Source organism: Zingiber officinale, chromosome 9B (genome assembly GCF_018446385.1).
Source record: "Zingiber officinale cultivar Zhangliang chromosome 9B, Zo_v1.1, whole genome shotgun sequence".
NCBI classification, from domain to species: domain Eukaryota; kingdom Viridiplantae; phylum Streptophyta; class Magnoliopsida; order Zingiberales; family Zingiberaceae; genus Zingiber; species Zingiber officinale.
The window spans coordinates 118,070,177-118,090,178 of record NC_056003.1 but is presented as its reverse complement, the minus strand read 5'-3'; the positions used below and the strand labels follow the sequence as shown (position 1 = coordinate 118,090,178).

Genomic DNA, 20,002 nt, shown 5'->3' with positions numbered 1-20,002 from the left:
AACTATGATAAATATTTCACGAACGAATCCATTAAACCGTCGTTAACGCGGTTGTTCTCGGAAGGAACGCCGGTAATTGCGTAACGCCTCGGCAGACCGCGGCATTCCGCGTAACTCCAAGGGACATGCGAGCCACATGGTCCGACCTGTACGCCTCAAAGAAGGGACCGCCAGCATCTCCGCATGTAGAATCATAGTGTTAAACAGCAAGAGTCTTCGCCACCATAGGTTAGATATAAAAACAAATATGATAGGAAACTAATAATCTAAGATCGGGGAACTGAACATAGGAATTCTCACTAAATCAGGTTGAGGTAGAGATACATTGGCCAGGAGAAAATAATATTTCAGGTACAAGAGACAAAACGACAGTGAGAAGACAAAGATGATGTATTGGTTTAAGCACAGAATCGAAAAGAGTAAACAAGAAACGGAGTGTATTATCAGATAGTTTGCTGTTGATCAAGCTTCAGGAGAGTTAAGGGGTATGTAATTATGCCCCAAGATATGGACGAAAGAAACTACGAACATAATTAACGTGATACGCACCAAGGCAGATTATTAGACGAAGTTACCAACTGGCGTTTCGAGAGACTTAGATAAAGTATTACAAAACATTCTACTAAATGAATGATTTTAATATGCAGAGATCTAAATGAGCATGTCGGAGTGAAAAATAAGGAATATGAAAAGGTGCATGGAGTTATGAGTTTGGAACAAGAAATGAAAAGGGGAAAACTATATTGAATTTTGAAATAGCATATGACCTTATACTAATTAATATATTTTTTAAGAAAAGAGAAGAATACTTGATTATATTCAAAAGTGAGAATAATAAATCGTAAATTGACTTTATGGTTAGGAAGAGAAATAGAAAGATTTATAAAGATTGATATCAATTGAAGGAAAATATACACGACTTCTAGAATTAAGTGATTGAAGTTAAAGAATAGTAAGCAAAACATATTTAAGATAGAAATACAAGTATTAGTTGAAAGATAATAATGCACTTAATACAATGATAAGAGATGGTATCAAAGTCAGGTAAGAGTGTGCACAGTGAGTCAAAAGAGTATGCACCACCAAATAAAGAATTTTGATGATAAAATGAGAAAGTGTTGGAGAAAGTGATGGAAAAACGAATAGTCTATAAAAAATTATATATTTATGAGACCGAGAAAAACTTAAAAAAATAAACAATAGACAAGAAAGAGGCTAAGAAAGCAAGGAATGAACTTTTGACTGTTATGTCAAAAATCGATACAAAAGAAGGAAAAGAGACATTTATGTATCAAATAAAGTGAGAGAAAGAAAACAAGAGATCTGTACCAAACAAATGACAGCGACGAATGTATGTAGCATTAGTAAGTCAAGGGAGAAATAAAAGAGCTGCAGAGGTATTTTAACTTTTTAATGATGGTCAGAGACCAACTTAACTCGGTAATTTAGTCAGTCAACGAGCATCGAATTTAATTTTTATCAGAGAATTAAAACTTCAAGTAAACAACCTTAAACTAGAGATGCATTAAATTAAAGTTGCCGCATCTAGATTTATATTCAATATACTGAAGAAATAAGGCATTGAATATAAAATTATTTACGATATCGAAACTAAAAACGCCTCGATCAATAGATAGTACTCTAGCTTTATATAAGAACAGGAGACGACAAAATCAGTAACTATAGGTATTAAATCCAATGAATATACTAATAAACTTGGGAAAAGTAATAAAAGATTAAGGAAAGAGACAATGCTGGACAGAAATCAATTACACGCCTGAAGGTCGATAATGTAATCTATACATCTTCTTTAGACAATTAATTGAAAATATCGAGCAAAAACAAGATTCATATACTGTGTGGTCTAATGACTGAAAAAGTATTATTGTAGTCCCAGAAATTATACGGGTTAATTTTAAAAGAGAGGTGTTATGAATATATATTAACCAATTGATATGATGATGTAACGACTGACGGAGTAAAGACTTGGTAGAGTGTGAAGCATTTCCAATAAAGATAGGGTTACATCGAGGATCATTTCTATCTTTTTTTACTAATTATGGACGAACTCCTGCAATCACATTCAAGATCTTAGTAATGCTATTGCAGATGATATTATTTGGTAGATGAGACACGTGAAGGAGTAAATGCTAGCTAGAATCTTGGAAACACTAGAAGGAAATGTTTTAAGGTTAGTAGATTAAAGAACGGAATATATGGAATTTAAATTTAGCGATATTAGAAGTAATGAAACAATTGTTAAGATAGGAGAGGACGAGTTGCACAGAACAAAGCGATTTAAATATTTAGGATCATTTTACAAAATGATGGAGGGATTGAGAGATGTCTTACATAGAATACAAGCGGGATGAGGAAATGGAGGGCGTCGAGTGTTTTATGTGGACCGTAAAGTACCTCTTAAACTTAAAGGTAAGTTATAAAACCGATGATTAGACCTGCTATGTTATAATATGAATGTTGGTTAATATGGCTGTAACGAGTAGAAGATGAGAGTTGCAGAGATGAGGATGTTAAGGTGGATGTGTGGGCATACGAAGATGGACAAAATAAGAAATGAGAGCATTAGAGAGAAAGTCGGAGTTGCATCTATTGAGGAAAAACTCCGAGAGACACGTTTAAGATGGTACAGACATGTACTTAGACGACCAATAAATGCTCTAGTTAGGCGATGTGAAACTATGATAAACATGCATATCAAACGAGGAAGAGGAAGATCAAAAAAGACTTGGTTAGCAACAATAAAACAAGATAAAATTTATTTAAATATAGATGATGATATAATAGGAGATAGAGCTCAATGGCGTAAAAGGATTCATACAGCCGACCCCACTTAGTGGGAAAAGGTTTGGTTGTTGTTGTTGTTGTTGTTGTATGTAAACCATGTTACCAATAATCTTTTTTTTAGGTTTGGCTCAAATTGTTAAAGCTTATTCCACCATAGAAATTAGTGTAAAATGAGCAGGAGAAGAAAACACTTACTATCTGACTCATCCAAACTGAATTTATCTTATTTACAAGCAAAACTTTTCAATGATCACACAGATTAAAATTCTTGAAAAAAATTTATCTGCAAACAGTGTGATCAGGATCTATTAGTGTCTCCCACTGAAGATTATATTAAACATGACTTTTTAATTGTTTTTGAACCAACTGATACATCGTCCTATTGATGCTAGTTAAAAAATAGTGCTACTCATGTTTTATGAAGAAAAATGTTGCTTTTAGGTATGAACGGTTTGTAACTGCACTTGAGGAAGCAATAAAGGACATGCTACCAAATCTTAAAGACAAGGCAATGAAGGTTGGTCCTTAGTCATATTTATTTCATTCAATTACTGAATGGCATTGCATTTCACTCTTCTGTGCTTATTAGATCTGCTAGTATTGAGAATTGAGAAATGAGCACAGAGGGCTACACTATCTGCGAACATATAAACTATTTCATGCTAGTTTCAACTTCCAATGCATAAAGTTGTGAAAATTTTCTTCCATTTGTTGCATTTGTTAATCTTCATTCGATTTGTATTTGCTATCAAGACAAGTGTAAGATGGTGCTTCCTAATTACATGTTTTTGGGTAAATGTCCATCAATCAAATTCAACATGGTGCCATAATAACCGGTTGTGTTTCAATCTTGCTATCTCAGTCACTAAAATTTACTCTGTCCAGGTGTGCGGCTTGGATTAGTCTTCTATTTGACAGTCACATATTTTTCTATGTACTTAGCAATGTTTAGTCTAGCCCAGGTTGCTGTTATTTAGGTGGAAGTGCTGAGCATATGAAAATATAGGCTTGACCTCTTTCCTTGCAGTTTTAACATAACACCATTTTTGGTGGCAATCTTGAAATGAGTTGCTTTCATTTATCATGTTCCTAAAATGACATGTGCAGAACATAATCCATGTTGACTTTATATGGATTTTTTCTTTTGATGTCCTAGTGTCACTGGCACCTGTGACCTCGTAGAGACTACAGGAAAAGCTTCCATGTCCTAGATTGATCACATATTTGCTGGAATTTATTAATGATTATCACCTATCTTCTGAGTAATACTATGATTCATCTTCTTGAAAGTATGTGCTTTCTATTGATAGAGGAAGTGTGTTCAATAATTGTTCCTTGCAGACAGTGTTCATTCTTTTGAAGAGCAAACCGGAACAAGAACGAAAACTGCTTACAGCTCTTGTAAATAAAGTATGAGATCTGATTTGTATTTCTTTTGCAAATCTTATTCTTAGTTTGAGATCCTTTCTTTAGATGTTTGTTTTTCCCAAGTGTCGTACGAATGATACAAGACTCATGTTTGCAATCTGTAGCTTGGGGATCCTGACAGGAAAGCAGCATCTGGGGCTTTGTACCACTTGTCTTGCCTTTTGTCTGCACATCCTAACATGACGGTAAAGTTTGGATTACAACTTTCTGCGTACTGTTGGTTTGAAAGCATTTTTTGTCTGTGGTATTATGATGTATTGAGCCCTTCATTTGTAATTTGCATCCATCATACACTAATTAATAATTTTCTTCAGATAGGATTGCTGGGTGCAATCTTGTGTTTTTTTTTATGCTTGCTGAAAATAAGACATTGAGGGTTCAAATCACACTCATCCTACACAGTAAATTAAATTGGACGTTGAAATTTATCTTTATCTCCTTTACACCTTTGGCTAATAATGTATCAATCTGATTGCGCTGATATTTTATAATGGACAGCACTGAAGATAGTAATGGAACTCCCTATTGTTGAAAGACATTATGTGTTTTTACTTCTTCAATGGATATTTAAGAAACCCCATCTTAAATTCATGTCAGCAAGATTCAATTCTTAAACATCGTTATAATTTGAAAAAGTAGATTCTTTACTTTTGTTCTTTTGTTTTGGACTCATTCCTTTGGTCTACTTTCCAGGCAGTGGTGATTGATGAAGTGGATTCCTTAATCTTCAGACCATCTATTGGACTACGTGCAAAATATCAAGCTGTATGTTTCATTTGTATCATTCTTGTTATTAAACTTTCCACATTATCAGTCACAGTTTGTTTATTATGATATCTTCAAAATATTTCTTCCTGGTATTATTATTTTCAATTTGTACCTGTGATTTTTTTCTATAGTTTCTTATTTAACAATCTTTCGAAAATGTCTTGATTGTTATCATTTGTCGCTTTTTCTTGCCAAGTTGTGAGAAATAAAAGAAAAAACTTGACAATTTTTGAAAAGAAGAAAGGTGTTGACAGACAATTGGAGTCGATGGAATTAATAAAAATTTGCATTAGGATAGAATTTATCAAGGTTTAAGATCACATTTAAATGTTGGGTTTTGATTGCTACTTAAAATGAGACCATATTTTGGTGCAGATTGACGTACTATGTAATAGTATGACTTGTGGCCAGCCAACATCAACTGAGGGAGAAGGGTAGGAAGGGGAAGAAGAAGAGGTGGAAGAGGAATAACAAGTCTCTTCCATTTCTTGTCTCCTTGAGTGAGCTACACCTTGTTTGTCAGTCATCAATTGTGGCGACAACAGTGTGACATTACATGAAGTAGAGGTAATTTATAGGAGGATTTGGTCCACTTATTCCCTACCTATATCATGTAGCCACAGGCCAAAGTTGATTAGCAGTGGGAGGAGAGAGAGAGGAAAAGGCCAAAAAGGAAGAATAAGGAGAGCAGAGAACTCTCCTGCTATTGTCGACTGCAACCAATGAAAATCAGAGTTTGGTTTTCTCCTAGAATACTATTGTTTGCCCTTTCCGTTCCATGGATTTTCGATGTTCGGTTGGAACAAAATGGTGTCGGTGTCAGAGTTGTGTCAATACATGGTGGTGGTTGTCGGCTATGATTAGGAGGGGCAGGGAGGAGTGAAAGATGAAAAAAGGAAGAAAGAAACTCACTGGTTTTGCTAGATTCTGCTGCTGCTCAACTTGAAGAGGAAGACCTGGAAAAGGCTGTGGGTTGTGCATGTGTTACAGTGTGCAGTGCTAGTTTCGGTTGGGCTGCAGAACCAGATATTTTGGCTGTGCAAACCAAAACATCTGTGTGTTTAGAACTATGCTCTTTTCTTCTTACAGAATAACCAGTATCTTATTGTCAATCAATAATTAGCAGATCACTGGTTTAACTAGATCTAATATTATTGTTGGCTGATAGGTGTCAAAAGTACATAAACAATTCTGTTTTGGAAAGGATTTATTGATTGTTGTGTTCATTTCTTTCCAATCTTATTTTTGAATGATTCAGCAATACAACCTGACTTTGTTAATCATGTTGTTGAAAGGAGCAATCATCTTTTTTGCTTGAGCAAACATCCAGATATGAACGCCAATTTTCATGGAATAGAAACTTTAAACTATATAACATACATAATATATTTTCTCATGATTCTAATTAATTAGAAAGCATTAGACCTATTAAAATCAAAGCACTATGGATATTGAAGCAGTGACACATCATCAGTTACTGGTAGTCCATTGCTGATACCATGAAGAATGCATGGTATGTTCACTCTCTGGAAAAATTAATAACTTTAGGTTCCATGACTAATTATATTAAATTTATCAGAAGTTTGAAAAACATTAGAAAGTGGATTTCTTTTTTTATCTTACAATGCAACCTTTGCTTTCTATTTTAAAGATCTTTCCCCCATTATATTACATCTTACAGAGCATCAACAATATACTTTCAATGGTTATATCATACATTTTATCTATACAAAATTTCTACTGTATGCCACTAATCTATTTTCTGATGCTTTTGTAGGTTAATTTCTTAAGTCAGATTTTTCTCAGCAAAAAAGGGGATGGACCTAAAGTTGCTAGACGGTTGATTGATATATATTTTGCGCTTTTTAAGGTGGAGTAATAAAATTGCTGTGGTACTTGTTTTATAGCTTATGCATGCCATTAATTTGATTCATTTGTTTGGTTCAGTAATTACCTTCTGTTTCCAGCCAAAAAAAATTGTCATGTCCATTATCTGTTTTCACATCATTTTAGATGCACTATAGGATAGACCACATGTAATTCTCTTGAAGACTGTATATTTTTAAGACCGTCAAACTCAAACATTCTAACTCCATTAGACCTTACAGATTTTCATCTGATCACACCTCTTGCTACCTTATCACTTGTGCATGTCACAGCTAATTCATGTTCATTTTTCTGTGGAACGAAATGCAAAATTTGTAAATTTGTATGTTTAAATTCTTCTCATAGTGGAATATGTTTCCTGAAGTTCATGTGAGGGCCTATGGAAGTTCTCTTCATAGCAGAACAAGCTGTGATTTAAAAATAAGCTATAGGCTTAAGCTTTTTTTTTTGTCTTCTGAAACCAGGAGTTTATGGAAGTGATTTTTAGTTCACATCTTTCATTTCGGCTATGCAATATAATTCTTTGTCTGGTACCATGTAAAACACTGATATATGAATGGTTCTCTATAGGTACTAATTTCAGAGGCAAAAGATGGCAAGAGCAGCAAGAATGAAAAAAAAAGTGGTTTAGATGCAAAGGGAAAGCGCAAAAGCGGAAAAAGTGGTTCACTGAAAACACTCAAGAAGAATAATGATGATGAGGCTTCAGAGTCCAATATTGAGATGGATTCCCGTCTTCTATCTGTACTGCTTACTGTAAGTATGCTAATCAATCAAGGATTGATATTTCGCCTGCTCTATGTACTGCTCACAATTAATCAAGGCTTGAAATTTTGCTTTCTAGTTTAATTGCTTTGTTTGTCGTAAGTGTTCGATTAAGGTTGTCAACTTGAGGTTAATATGTTTCGATGAATTATCAAATTTGTGAATCATCTGGAGCTATGAATGTAAGTTTTTGATAAAAAAAACATGTTAAAACATTTGTACTTTATTTAGAATAGTTTTGATATCTAAAAATATAATATTTCATGCAACAGCATAATAGAATAAAGAGAGACTTATTGTTCTATTTGTTGGGTTTGATCTCCAGCTTTTGTGCTCTTATACCTTCCTTTTCTCTGTCATTGTTAGTTTTAAATGATTTGCATGCGTGTGAAATCTTATGATATATGTTCATGTAGTTATATACTGATGACATGTTATATATTTTATATCATGTTAGTCTGTTATACGCATAGCTATTTGTGGGTTATAGTGTAGTGTATGTATGAGCTTTTACATTGATTAGTTTCATATGCTGATATCATTTCACGTGATTTAGATGTGGTAGTGTAGGTTGATGCTGTTTTGGTGTTTAACATGATGTAAACTTTTTCAAACTGTAGAGATAAAGCCTTTAAAAACAGATTCTTTTGCACAGTTGGATTTAGCTTATTATTTCAATAAATATATCCTCTGAGAGAAGAAGGGGTACAAGTAGTGAATCAATTTATTTTCTTACTTTTTTGTTTTGTTTTTAAGTGTATCTCTCTTGATTGAATATCAAAGTACATTTATTGCTCAAAAGTCCCGAGCATGAAGATCAGACAAGCAATTGAAATTGGATGAATCCCAGTATATAGTTTGCTAGCCAGTTAGCTGCCCCATTACTACATATGGTATCTTGAGTTTAAATAACTCATACTAATGTCAGAAATAGGCAATGAGTGTTTAATTACCTGAATCTGTTGAGCTGCATTGATATGGATGCTAACAACAATTTTGAATTGATTAAATACTGACTCTGGGTATTTGGATGCTTGTTGAAGTCATGTGTGTGGGTGTAATGATTTACCTCATTGGTAAAAGGTAGCTCTTTCATCAGATGCATTTCACAAACACATATGATCCCGTGAGATAAAAGCTGCTGCTCTTTCTATACTGACCTAAAGATCCATCAATATTCTCCTTAATCCAATGTGGATCTGGAGTAATCCGTCTAACTGGAGTGATCTTGAAACACTGAAGCTCCATTTTTTCTTGTATGCAACAATTAATACTGCTAGCACAGGTCATATAGGGCCTACTTCATGTTGGCAGCCATTTCACATCTATTCTTAGTTTTGTGGTTTGATTAGTACAAGCTTTAGAGATGATTGTCTCAGAATATCTTTCCATCTTACAGGGGGTAAATAGAGCATTTCCATTTGTTGCAAGTGATGATGCTGAAAGCATCATTGAGGATCAAACACCTGTACTATTTAGATTGGTAAGTTTCAATAGCTTATCAATGGTGTTGGAACTTCTATCAGGAGCTATGATAATAATTTTAACCTTCCCTGTAAAATGCAGGTCCATTCTAAGAATTTTAACGTGGGTGTTCAGGCACTGATGCTGTTATATCAGATATCTTCTAAGAATCAGATTGTTAGTGACCGGTTCTATCGGGCTCTCTATGCAAAGTTACTCACTCCTGCTGCAGTGAGTTCATCAAAGGTAAATGTTCTCAATTTGATTGTATGTCTCACTGTAATTTCAATTGCATTATGATACTGTTCATTTTTTTCTGTCCTTACAATGGTAGGGAGGACATATTAGATCATTAGAAAAGATATAATAAAAAAACTTTATCCATTAGTAATTAGGTGTAGTTTCAATAACTGATTAAATTAAATTAAATAGTTCAAGAAGGCTTGGATATGCTCAAAAGCCACCAACAAATTCTATAGCAGTCAGATGAGTTGAATCAATTAAAAGAGTAGATGAAGACTATATAGTTTCTAATTAATATGATAAAAATAATTTTATTGGTTTGAATTTTATTTGTGGTATGACCTTGCATAGACCTCAAATGGATAAGTAAGAGGTGACAAATGTGTTGACAATGATGACAACTTCTATCCATAAAAATAATAGATTATCCTGCTTTATTTTTTGTTGCTGCAAAATTTGAAGTCTACAGTCTAGTGAAACTGTTTCATCATACATTCTTCTAATAAACATTATTGCTCTTATAAGCTAGCAATATTATACACTACCTGATCACATGCAAGATGATACAATCAAAATTTGCAGAGGCAATTTGGATGAGACATGACATAATTCCATTACAAAAAATTGATTTATCAAAGAAATTGATCTTACAAAAAACTTGAGTAATTTTTTAAATCCTATAGATTATTTTATTTAGAAAATACAACTAATTTTACATCAAATGAAATCATTGTCTTAGAAGTCATGTGGCTTCATAGATCATATGCATCAAAGCCTAGATGTGTGAAGGATTAATTGTCCAAATAAGTGAGACTTTTGACATTTGAGCTAGATGCTTTCATTTATCATGTGACTTTGTGTGGCTTTGTATGCACTCAATGCTAGCAGGTAGATCACCATGTTGCTGGTTGAAAACTTACATTATGAGCATAATTTGTTTCCATTTGTGATAGCATTATATAATTTCTATTTCTGAATGGATTTTCCTTCTTTTTCCATGGGGTATGATGAAACTAAATACTTTTATCTTTCAGCCTGAAATGTTCCTTGGGTTATTGTTCAAAGCAATGAAGAATGACTTGAACATGAAGCGTGTAGCGGCTTTTTCGAAGCGACTTCTGCAGGTTTATGTTATCTTTGAAGTATACTTATTGGATTTTGGTTTTCTAATTAGACATAACTCTCACTTTAAAGTGTATAGTAATAACTTTCTATATTATATCCGAGCCTCTTTCCTTCATTTCTTTTTGATGGATTGATGGTGCTGAATCAACTGCTTATAAATTTCTTTACAATTTATTATCTTTTTTTTATCTGCTAATTGATTGCCGGATATATACAACAACAATCAAGCCTTATACCACTAGGTGGGGTCAGCTATATTATCATTTATATTTAAATAAATTTTTATTGCTTAACCAAGTTTTTTATTGGTCTTCCTCGTTTGATGTGCAAATTTGTTTCACATCATCTAACTAGAACATTTATTGGTCGTCTAAGTACATGTCTATACCATTTTAAACGTGTATCTTAGAGTTTTCTTTTGATTGCCGGATATATGAAATAATAAAAAAAGAATAAGTGGTATGTTAGGTGCCTCATACAATTTGATGGAATTTAGACTTTGAATGAATTAATCTTGCCTAGAAATTTTTAAATGATCTGAAAAATTCTAGCTCTCACTAATTGTTTCTTTATCTCATATTTTTGGTGCAGAAAAAAATGCACTCCACATTATGTTAAATACATTTTCCACTCCTAAACTAATGTGTTATAGAAAATTTATGGTGGGGATTTGTGGACTAACGTATTTGTAGATTTGTAGAATGACATATTATGATAAAATTTATGGAAGGATTTTTAAACTAACAGATTTATGATAGTAATTAGTAGGAGGTATATTTAATCTATTTTATACAGTAAATGTTGTTCCATACAAGTAACCTAATGTCACTGATTTTTGGTATGTAAAACAGTCATTTTTTGGAAGGATTATCAACCTAATGTTATTCCATATTAAAATTTATGGAAGGATTATTAACCTAATGAAGATTTAATACTGGATAATTTCCAAAGTCGAAAAGAACTAGTAGACTTATGTTGTATAAGGTTATTTAGTCATTTAGCCATTTAGCCATTTAGCCAAATCCATGATTATTAATTTTTTGTTGGATTAAAGTCAATGTCACTTCTTCCATCATAGTGATATAAGATGATAAAGCATCTTGTAGATGTAGATCATATTGCTGGGATGGACAGAAGGTCAACTTTACAAGCTAAACTCTTAGCTTTGCACTTTAGTTATTCAAACATATAACAACCACCACCACCAAGCTTTTATCCCATTAAGTGGGGTTGGATATATGGATTCTCCTACGCCATTGGGTTTGATCCTCTACTATATCCTCATAATTTTATTTTATTACTAACCAAGTCTTATTTGGTCTCGCTTTTCCTTGATTAATTTCAGTTATTCAGACATCTGGGTGGCTAAACCTAAAAATAAAACACGAGTTATAAATCTTGGACTCTCCGGCACCATTGCATCAGGATGACTTGGAAGTTTAACTCCATTTTCTGATGGCTGAACTATATTTTCTAAGATCAAGATCATTAATTTTGACTGAAAATTTAATTATAACTACCCATGGCTGTTTAAAGGAACTACAAATTAGATTATTGTTACTCATAAGAGTTTTTTTGTGAACCCTTACTTGCAAACATGCTTATTGGGAAAATTTTGGCAATGTCTACTATGAAAAGAACAATTTTCACTTTTTTCCTTGCTAGTTTTTTGATGATGTCTTCTACAGGTTGCACTTCAAAGGCCTCCACATTATGCCTGTGGATGCTTGTTTATGATGTCTGAGCTTCTAAAGGCGAAACCACCTTTGTGGTAAGTAATCTGAAAATTGGGGCAAGCATTTTTCTCTTAGTTTTTGAGAGAAACATCTCTGATATTCACCCTGATGAATAACCAGGGGTACTGTCTTACAAACTGAGACTGTTGACGATGATATAGAGCACTTCAATGACATAATAGAAGATCCTGAAGATATCATCATAGAGCAGTCTTCTAAATTAATAAAATCGGGTGCTTCTTCTGTGTCACAAAATAATAAAAAACGACAAGAGTACGAGGATGATGACTCTGAAGCTGAAACTAGTTTGAAAGGTGTTTCAAAAATCAATGCAGTGGGAAAGCAACAGAGCGTTGATAATCAACCACTTAATCCAGGTCCAGGGTTGATACTTCCTGCAGGCTACAATCCACGGCATAGAGAACCAATTTACTGGTACTAATTTACATTCTAACTAGATTAATAGTACTGATATATGATTTGTAAGTCAACGTGTACATCACATAGACTTCTTATGGAAATTGTCCGCTGTTGATGTATTTTTGTTATAAATGAGGTTAATAATTTTCCATTATTAGTTTGATTAACTGCTATGATTCACTGTGATGATTTTGATGCAATACCATTTCTTTAATATGCTATGTAGTGATGGTTTGATTGTACCATCCTTTTTATTGGTTTGGTTGTAGTCTTTAATATTTAGATTTAAATTGGCCTAAGTTGTATGCATGCAAAGGTTTTTTATTTGATCACCTCCGCACATTTTTAGTGAATGTCGATTATTTTGTAGTTGATATATGGTTTGTTTTGTAAATAGCAATGCAGACTGTGCGAGTTGGTGGGAGCTGACAATATTGGCTTCTCATGTGCACCCATCAGTGGCAACGATGTCTAGAACTCTGTTATCAGGTGCAACCATTGTTTACAATGGAGATCCTCTGAATGATTTATCTCTTACTTCATTTATCGACAAGTTTATGGAGAAGAAACCAAAGCCCAATCGAAAAACTGAAGGTAGCTGGTATGGTGGCTCCAAAATTGCACCGGCTAGAAAGGTATATATTCTATAATCTTGTATTGTCTACTTAACTTTTAACTTAAAGATAATTTTCATGGAGGTTTTTGGATTTTTCCTCATTTATATTAGTCTTAGGAACTACCATTTATTTGCATCCCATATTTTTGGTTAACGTTTGCCTTGCAATTACATGTTCACTGTGTTCTAACCCCACTAGCTTAGTCATTTTTCTCCAAATTTTGATGTTTTTTTCCCAATGTCACCATGTACAGGTCGGCAGTGAACTTGGTTTTGACACTATTTGTGTATTAATGTTTTCTTCTCTGTTATATACACATATACAGGTTTATGTAAAATTTATATTGATCGCTAGTCAGGTATACCATACTAATATCTTTCTTTTTGGACCATCCCTAGTCTGAGAGAGTTCTGGCAGCACATACTGTGTTGCAAGGTGGGCATTTTATACAACCATGCCATCACTGCTATAAATGGTATTTTTATTAAGGGTATCACTTAGTTGAACCTTTCAGGGAGATCCATGAGACCTTGGATTTGTCTAGCCTTAAATTTTGAAATATTTATGGAAAAAGGTTGTGGATTGACATCCAAACATACACATGCACACAGTTAATTAGCGGTTGGCCAACTTAATGCATGAGGGTATTCTTGTACATCGCTCCTATCACTTAGTTCTTGGATTTCCTGGTTAATAGTGAATCATTTGGTTTACACTGATTTTAACAGTCGTGTTTAACTTGCTGTTTATGCAGATTGATGTGAACAGTCATCTCATTGGTGATGAGATTCTACAGCTAGCAGAAGACGAAGTGGCCCCTGAAGATGTTGTTTTCCACAGATTCTACATGAATAAATCAAAGTCATCCAAGAAGAAGCCTAAGGCGAAAAAAGCTTCAAATAACGCAGAGGATGTAGACGATCTCTTGTTGGATGCAGACAGCAGCACTGATGATGAGGAGATTGATAATATCATGGGTTCTGGGAATCTTCCAGTGGAAAATGCTGATGGAGATTTTGACTATGATGATCTGGACAGAATTGCAGGTGAGGATGATGAGGAATTGCTTGGAAATGACAGCGATGCAGAATTAGATCCTTCAGACAATCGTAGTTCACGTGAAAATGGCAGTGGCGATGAAGATGATAATCATTTCAGCGATGGCAGTCTTGATATTTTAAGTGATGGTTCCGAAGACAGTGGAGATAAGCTTCAGGATTATGGTAGTGATGGTTCTGAAGATGGTGGAGATAAGCTTCAGGATTATGGTAGCGATGGTTCTGATGACGTTGACGCTGATAATGATGTTGATGATCATCATCATCATCGTAAAGGATCTAAGGAAATCAAAAAAGTTGCCAAGGGAGAGAAGAGAAAGTCACATGGGAAGTCTCGAGCATCACCATTTGCTAGTCTTGAAGAATATGAGCACCTTTTAAGCGAAAAAGACGATAACAGTAAGCAGAAATCACTTAGGAAGAAAAGGAAGAAACTATCTAGTTGAGCATTGAACAAAGACATACGGGTGTCTTTTCCTTTTACCTTGTTCTTGTAATTGACACAGGTATGGTTATATTTAAGATGATCCAAGTTAAATACACGGCTAAAGAAATAAGACGACAATCAGGGGGAAAGAACATCTTACAGTTTTAGCGGGGGATAACAAGAGTGTCTAAAAAACTCACTTCGAAAGGGTGAGACAGTTTTTCTTGGGGGCAGAGTCTGGTTCCCTTGCTCCAAAAGACAATCTTCATCTCACTTAGTTTCAGATTATCTGTTTGCTTGTGTTGGGAGGTTAATGGCAGGAATTACTATGCCAATATGTATGAAACACCAAATATTGTTTGAACTATTTATAACAGATTACCAATTTTGAACTCATCACCTAATTTTTAAGTGTTTTAATTTGTATAACTTATAGTCTAATATTTGTGTTGCACTGAATCCATTTGTACATGGCCATTGTTATTCTGGTGAGTTGTCTGTTAAATTGACAAACTTGTAGCTGGTTACTAGTGTTTTGGAGCATTGGTTACATGTTCATTTGATGGTTGGAACTTCAGCAAACAAAGCATGGAAATATACCATGAACATCGAAAAAATTGAAATTCATCTCTAAATGTTATTAAATGATTTATTTGCAACTAATTCAACATCTAAGATTTAGTAAGTTTAATTCTAAGAGTTACAATGTGTCAAATTCAATTCTAGCATGCTGTTAAATTTATGCATCTTATTGTCTGCCAACTATAAGTTATCTACACTTGTCAACTTTACTGCATATACTTCTATAAATTAAATGTGTTTAATAATTGATTTTTTAAAATTATTTTTATAATAAATTATAATTTTTATATTTTCGATCCAATTTAATGAATCATAGTAAATATTTTAAATTAAAGTATCACACCCTAAAATATATCTCACTTACCATGTCATAACATTCTTATAAATTATAAATTTATAATTTTAAAAAATATATTTTTAAAATAACTGACATTTCTTATAAATTATAAATTTATAATTTTAAAAAATATATATTTAAAATAAAATAATAATAATCATGAATTGAATTGAATTATAATTGATGATTTTGAATCGTGAATTGTAATTACTAGAGAAGGTTAAAGTTGAGGGTCGATTTTTTTGAAATTGTCAAATAGACGATCCTGAATCATGATCGAATTTATCTTATAATATGAAATTGTTACCCATCTCTTTAGTGAGTGCAAATACATTAAACCTGCCTTTCAGGTAATGGTGTAATGACTAAGTATTTTCATAGTTAATTAGGTATATCCACGGGTTGATTCTTAGCTGCAATGTATTAAAGATTAATTTCTTTTAATGAGAATACTACTTTGGAATGCTGATTGCTTAGTGACGAGCAATTCATACTCTTGAATTTATTCTAGTAACTAATAGAAAATTTTCATAGAATTGGATTAGCCATCTTTAAAATTAGTTGGTTCGAAAAATTCAATCCTTATATTAAAAAAGAAAAGGGCAAATACATTAAACCTTAGTGGGGATTGTATTGTGCAGCTTTAAGCTTGGGAATTGACATGGGGGCATTGTGTAAAGACCTTTTTCTTGGGAGAAAGGTTCAAAGATGCTATGTTATGCGAAGATTAAAAGCCACCTCTAAAATCAACAAAAACAAAAGAAAAGATTTCTTTATTGTTTAATGGGTATGAGGCCATAATCGTCATAAAAGAATGAAACTATCAAAACTGAATGATCTGCAAGCTAGTTAAAAAATTATCTATTTTTATTATAAAAGAAAGTTTTATAAAACAATAACTATTATATTATACAAAGTTAAATATTGAATTATGGATCAAACACATGAGAATAAAATAAGAGTTCTGACGTGAAAATGTGGAGATGGATGTGTAAATAAAATATTAGAGATTTTTTTTTTAAAGTTGTGCTTATTTAAGAAAAAATTGAAAAGATATATTTAAAATGATATAAACATATATATAAATGATAAATAAATACCCTTAAATACATACATAAAAAAAAACTTTGGTTATAAAATTTATTTATATATAAATAAAGATATAATAGGGGAATACAGAAGGATCCATATAACTAAGTTAATGAGACAAAGACGTGATCGTAACCATCACGGCAAAAGAAAGATCGTTGATCAAAAATATTTTCTTTTATAATCGCATGAGCGTCCTTATATACTTTGATATTGGTATTGTGCATCACCATTGAATTCCAAGCATTGAAGAGAAGGACGATTTTCCATTAATGGGGATACTTTGAGGGTCAAAAGGTAAAGTTGGACCATATCGATTTGAAGCTTATCCCAAAATAATTAATGTGGGACATTTTCCGTTGAAATAATTAATTATGTTTTTAGTCTTGTAATTTATATTTTTTTTAATTTTAGTTCTGTTATAAGTCAATTTATATTTTTAGTCCTGTAACTTGTAATATTTTTCAATTTCAGTAATTTTTCTTTTAAAATTAAATTTTTTCAACGGAAAATAATGAGTTGTAAATTGAATTTGGGGTTTTGATTTTTTATGACCCATGTGCTTTTTATATTCCAACTACAAACTAGATATTTTCCGTTGAAAAATTTAAATTTTGAAGAAAAAAGGACTGAAATTGAAAAATATTACAAATTACAGGACTAAGAACGTAAATTAACTCATAACAGTATAAAATTAAAAAAGATATAAATTACAGGATTGAAAAATGTAATTTTCTCCATCCAAAGGATTACTAATTAATGTGTGCGGTGCTTGAATGTTGCATGCAAATGTTTTATTGCTGCATAGAATGGATTATAAATCAATGTAATTATTTTCATTATTAGAGAAAAAACACAAAGTAAAGTCGGTCATCTCAACAGTTCAGTCTCATAATCTCTCTAGAAATGGATACATTTGGTACAGTGATCTTTTATATAGGAGAGATCAGATACCCAAAGAGATATTTAATACGTATTAAAAATTGATCTAAAATCTATTAAAACAACTATGCATGAATCTTCATGCCAAAGTTATGCTCATCTCAGGCGTCTTCATAGTTATTTAGTTCTCAGATTATATAAAGAAAGATAAATTACAAAGATAATTTATAGTCGATGTCAGATGATTAGACACTGCGAGGAGCATATCTGAATCTTCATTCCAAAGTTAATAGATTTCAAAGGCATTTTTTGAAAATTCAACGTCAAAATTATTTAATGAAATAACCATTCATACACAAGTGTGTGATTACTTCTACAAATTAATAGATGATATTGATGTTTTGTTTTAGTGCAATCATCTTTATATGAGAGAGATTAGATACCAGAGACACATTTAATATCCATTTAAAATTAATTTTAAAATCTATTGAAACAATTACTCATGAATTTTTATTCCAAAGGTTACGTTCACTCTAGACGTCCTCAAGAAAATAAATTATAAAATTAGTTTATAACTAATCCTAAATGATTAGAGGATGAGAGGATCATATCTAAATCTTCATTCCAAAGTTCATGGATTTGCAAGGCATTGCTTGCAAAGTTGAATTTAATGACTAAGTATTCATCCACAAGGTGCCTGATTACTTCTACAAATTAATAAGTTTTTTTAAATACATTTTAAACTAGCCTTTTTTTTCCCGTGTAGATTCAATATTTTAAAATTCTCTATTCTTTGAATAATTAACAAAACATTAATTCTTCTTAGAAATTTGCTTTGTTGGCAATAATATTTTTTGACGTGAAAACTTGTGGACAAATTCAACCTTTGTCAACGTCATAAACTTGTTTCTAGCATTTCATATATGATTTTATGACATTTTAAAAATAAGAAAGGGGTTGCCTTCATCTTTTTCTGGAATAGATTTAATAATTTTAAGTTTTGTCTTGCTCGCATGATGAAGGAGTGACCATCCTCCTAAATATTAGTCTGTCTTCTGTATGACTTGTACTTCGATGCTCCTGCACATGGCCGCAACCTTTGTTGTCGCATGACATGCATGTCCAATAAGTTCGATCAAGGAGCGGTGTTGAGAAAATCGAACCGGACCGGTCAGTCTGGTCCACCATTAAAATCGAAAAATTATAAAATCAGTCAAAATCGTTTAAAACTGATCAAAATTGTTCGAAATCGGTCAAAATCATAGATTCAATTAGGATTGAAATATGATTTTTAATTATTGATATATATAACGGTTGAACCATCAATTCGACCGGTCAATCTTAAAAATTTTGATCTGATCATCGCACCGATTCAATGATCGATCCGATTTTCAAAATATTGTCAAGGAGCAGGCGAGCAGCGCCCCATCCTTATGCTCAACGATGCCTATACTTAGAGATGAGTATGAGGAGCAGAGGAAACTAGACTCAAGGAATCTCTAATGACTAGGGATGTAAATGAACTAAACGGTTCGCGAGCTATTCGGAGCTCGATTCGGTAAAAAGCTCGTTCGAGTTCGTTCGTTTATCTTATCGAGCCGAGCTCGAGCTCGATTTCGAGCTCGACAGTTTTATCGAGCCGAGCTCGAGCTTAAGGATATTCGTCTTGTAAGCTCGCGAACATGTTCGTTTATAGGCTTGCGAGCCAAAAAAATGAGCCTTAAATCGAGCCTTAAACGAGCCAAAAAAACGAGCTCTAAAACGAGTCAAAAAAACGAGCTCTAAAACGAGTCTTAAAATGAGCAAAAAAATGAGCTCAAAAACGAGCCAAAAACGAGCTCTAAACGAGTCTGAAAACGAGTCCGAGTTCGCTTAACGAGTTAGGCTCGTTAACTTTGATAATCGAGCTAATAACGAGCCGAGATCGAACTGTTCGCGAACCTGATAATTCTAAAACGAGCCGAGCTCGAGCCTTGTGATAAAAGCTCGATTCGAGCTCGAGCTCGAGCCGAGCTCGAGCCCGAATATAACTTAAACGAGCCGAGCTCGAGCTCGAGTTTGATACTGTTCGGCTCAGTTCGACTCGATTCGACTCGTTTACATCAGTAGCAACAAATATAATCATCTACACTAACATTCACAAATTGGATACCAAATTTATTATTATTATTATTATAGTAACTAAGATTGGATACCAAATGTATTGTTATTATTATTTTCATATTTATCCTAATATATTTCTATTTATTATCTAGACGAACTTTATGAATAAGTTTTTTCCCCTAACAAACTATTTTCTTTCATCCTCATCTCCGGTCTCTGTCAATCGCGAGATGTTATATAGATGGATCTATCGGTCAGTGTGGACA

General features: G+C 33.0%; 1 protein-coding gene across 1 annotated transcript; it reads left to right on the top strand.

Annotated features, from left to right (window-relative positions):
- The first annotated feature begins 2,946 nt into the window (after nt 1–2,946).
- On the top strand, nt 2,947–15,139 carry LOC122023698 (CCAAT/enhancer-binding protein zeta-like). Its single transcript, XM_042581967.1, has 13 exons — nt 2,947–3,322; nt 4,147–4,215; nt 4,338–4,418; nt 4,927–4,998; nt 6,779–6,871; nt 7,459–7,644; nt 9,053–9,136; nt 9,220–9,363; nt 10,395–10,484; nt 12,174–12,256; nt 12,342–12,656; nt 13,039–13,276; nt 14,013–15,139. The coding sequence occupies exons 1-13, from the start codon at nt 3,224–3,226 to the stop codon at nt 14,760–14,762; spliced, it is 2,304 nt and encodes a 767-aa protein (XP_042437901.1). The 5' UTR covers nt 2,947–3,223; the 3' UTR covers nt 14,763–15,139.
- Nucleotides 15,140–20,002: the final 4,863 nt, after the last annotated feature.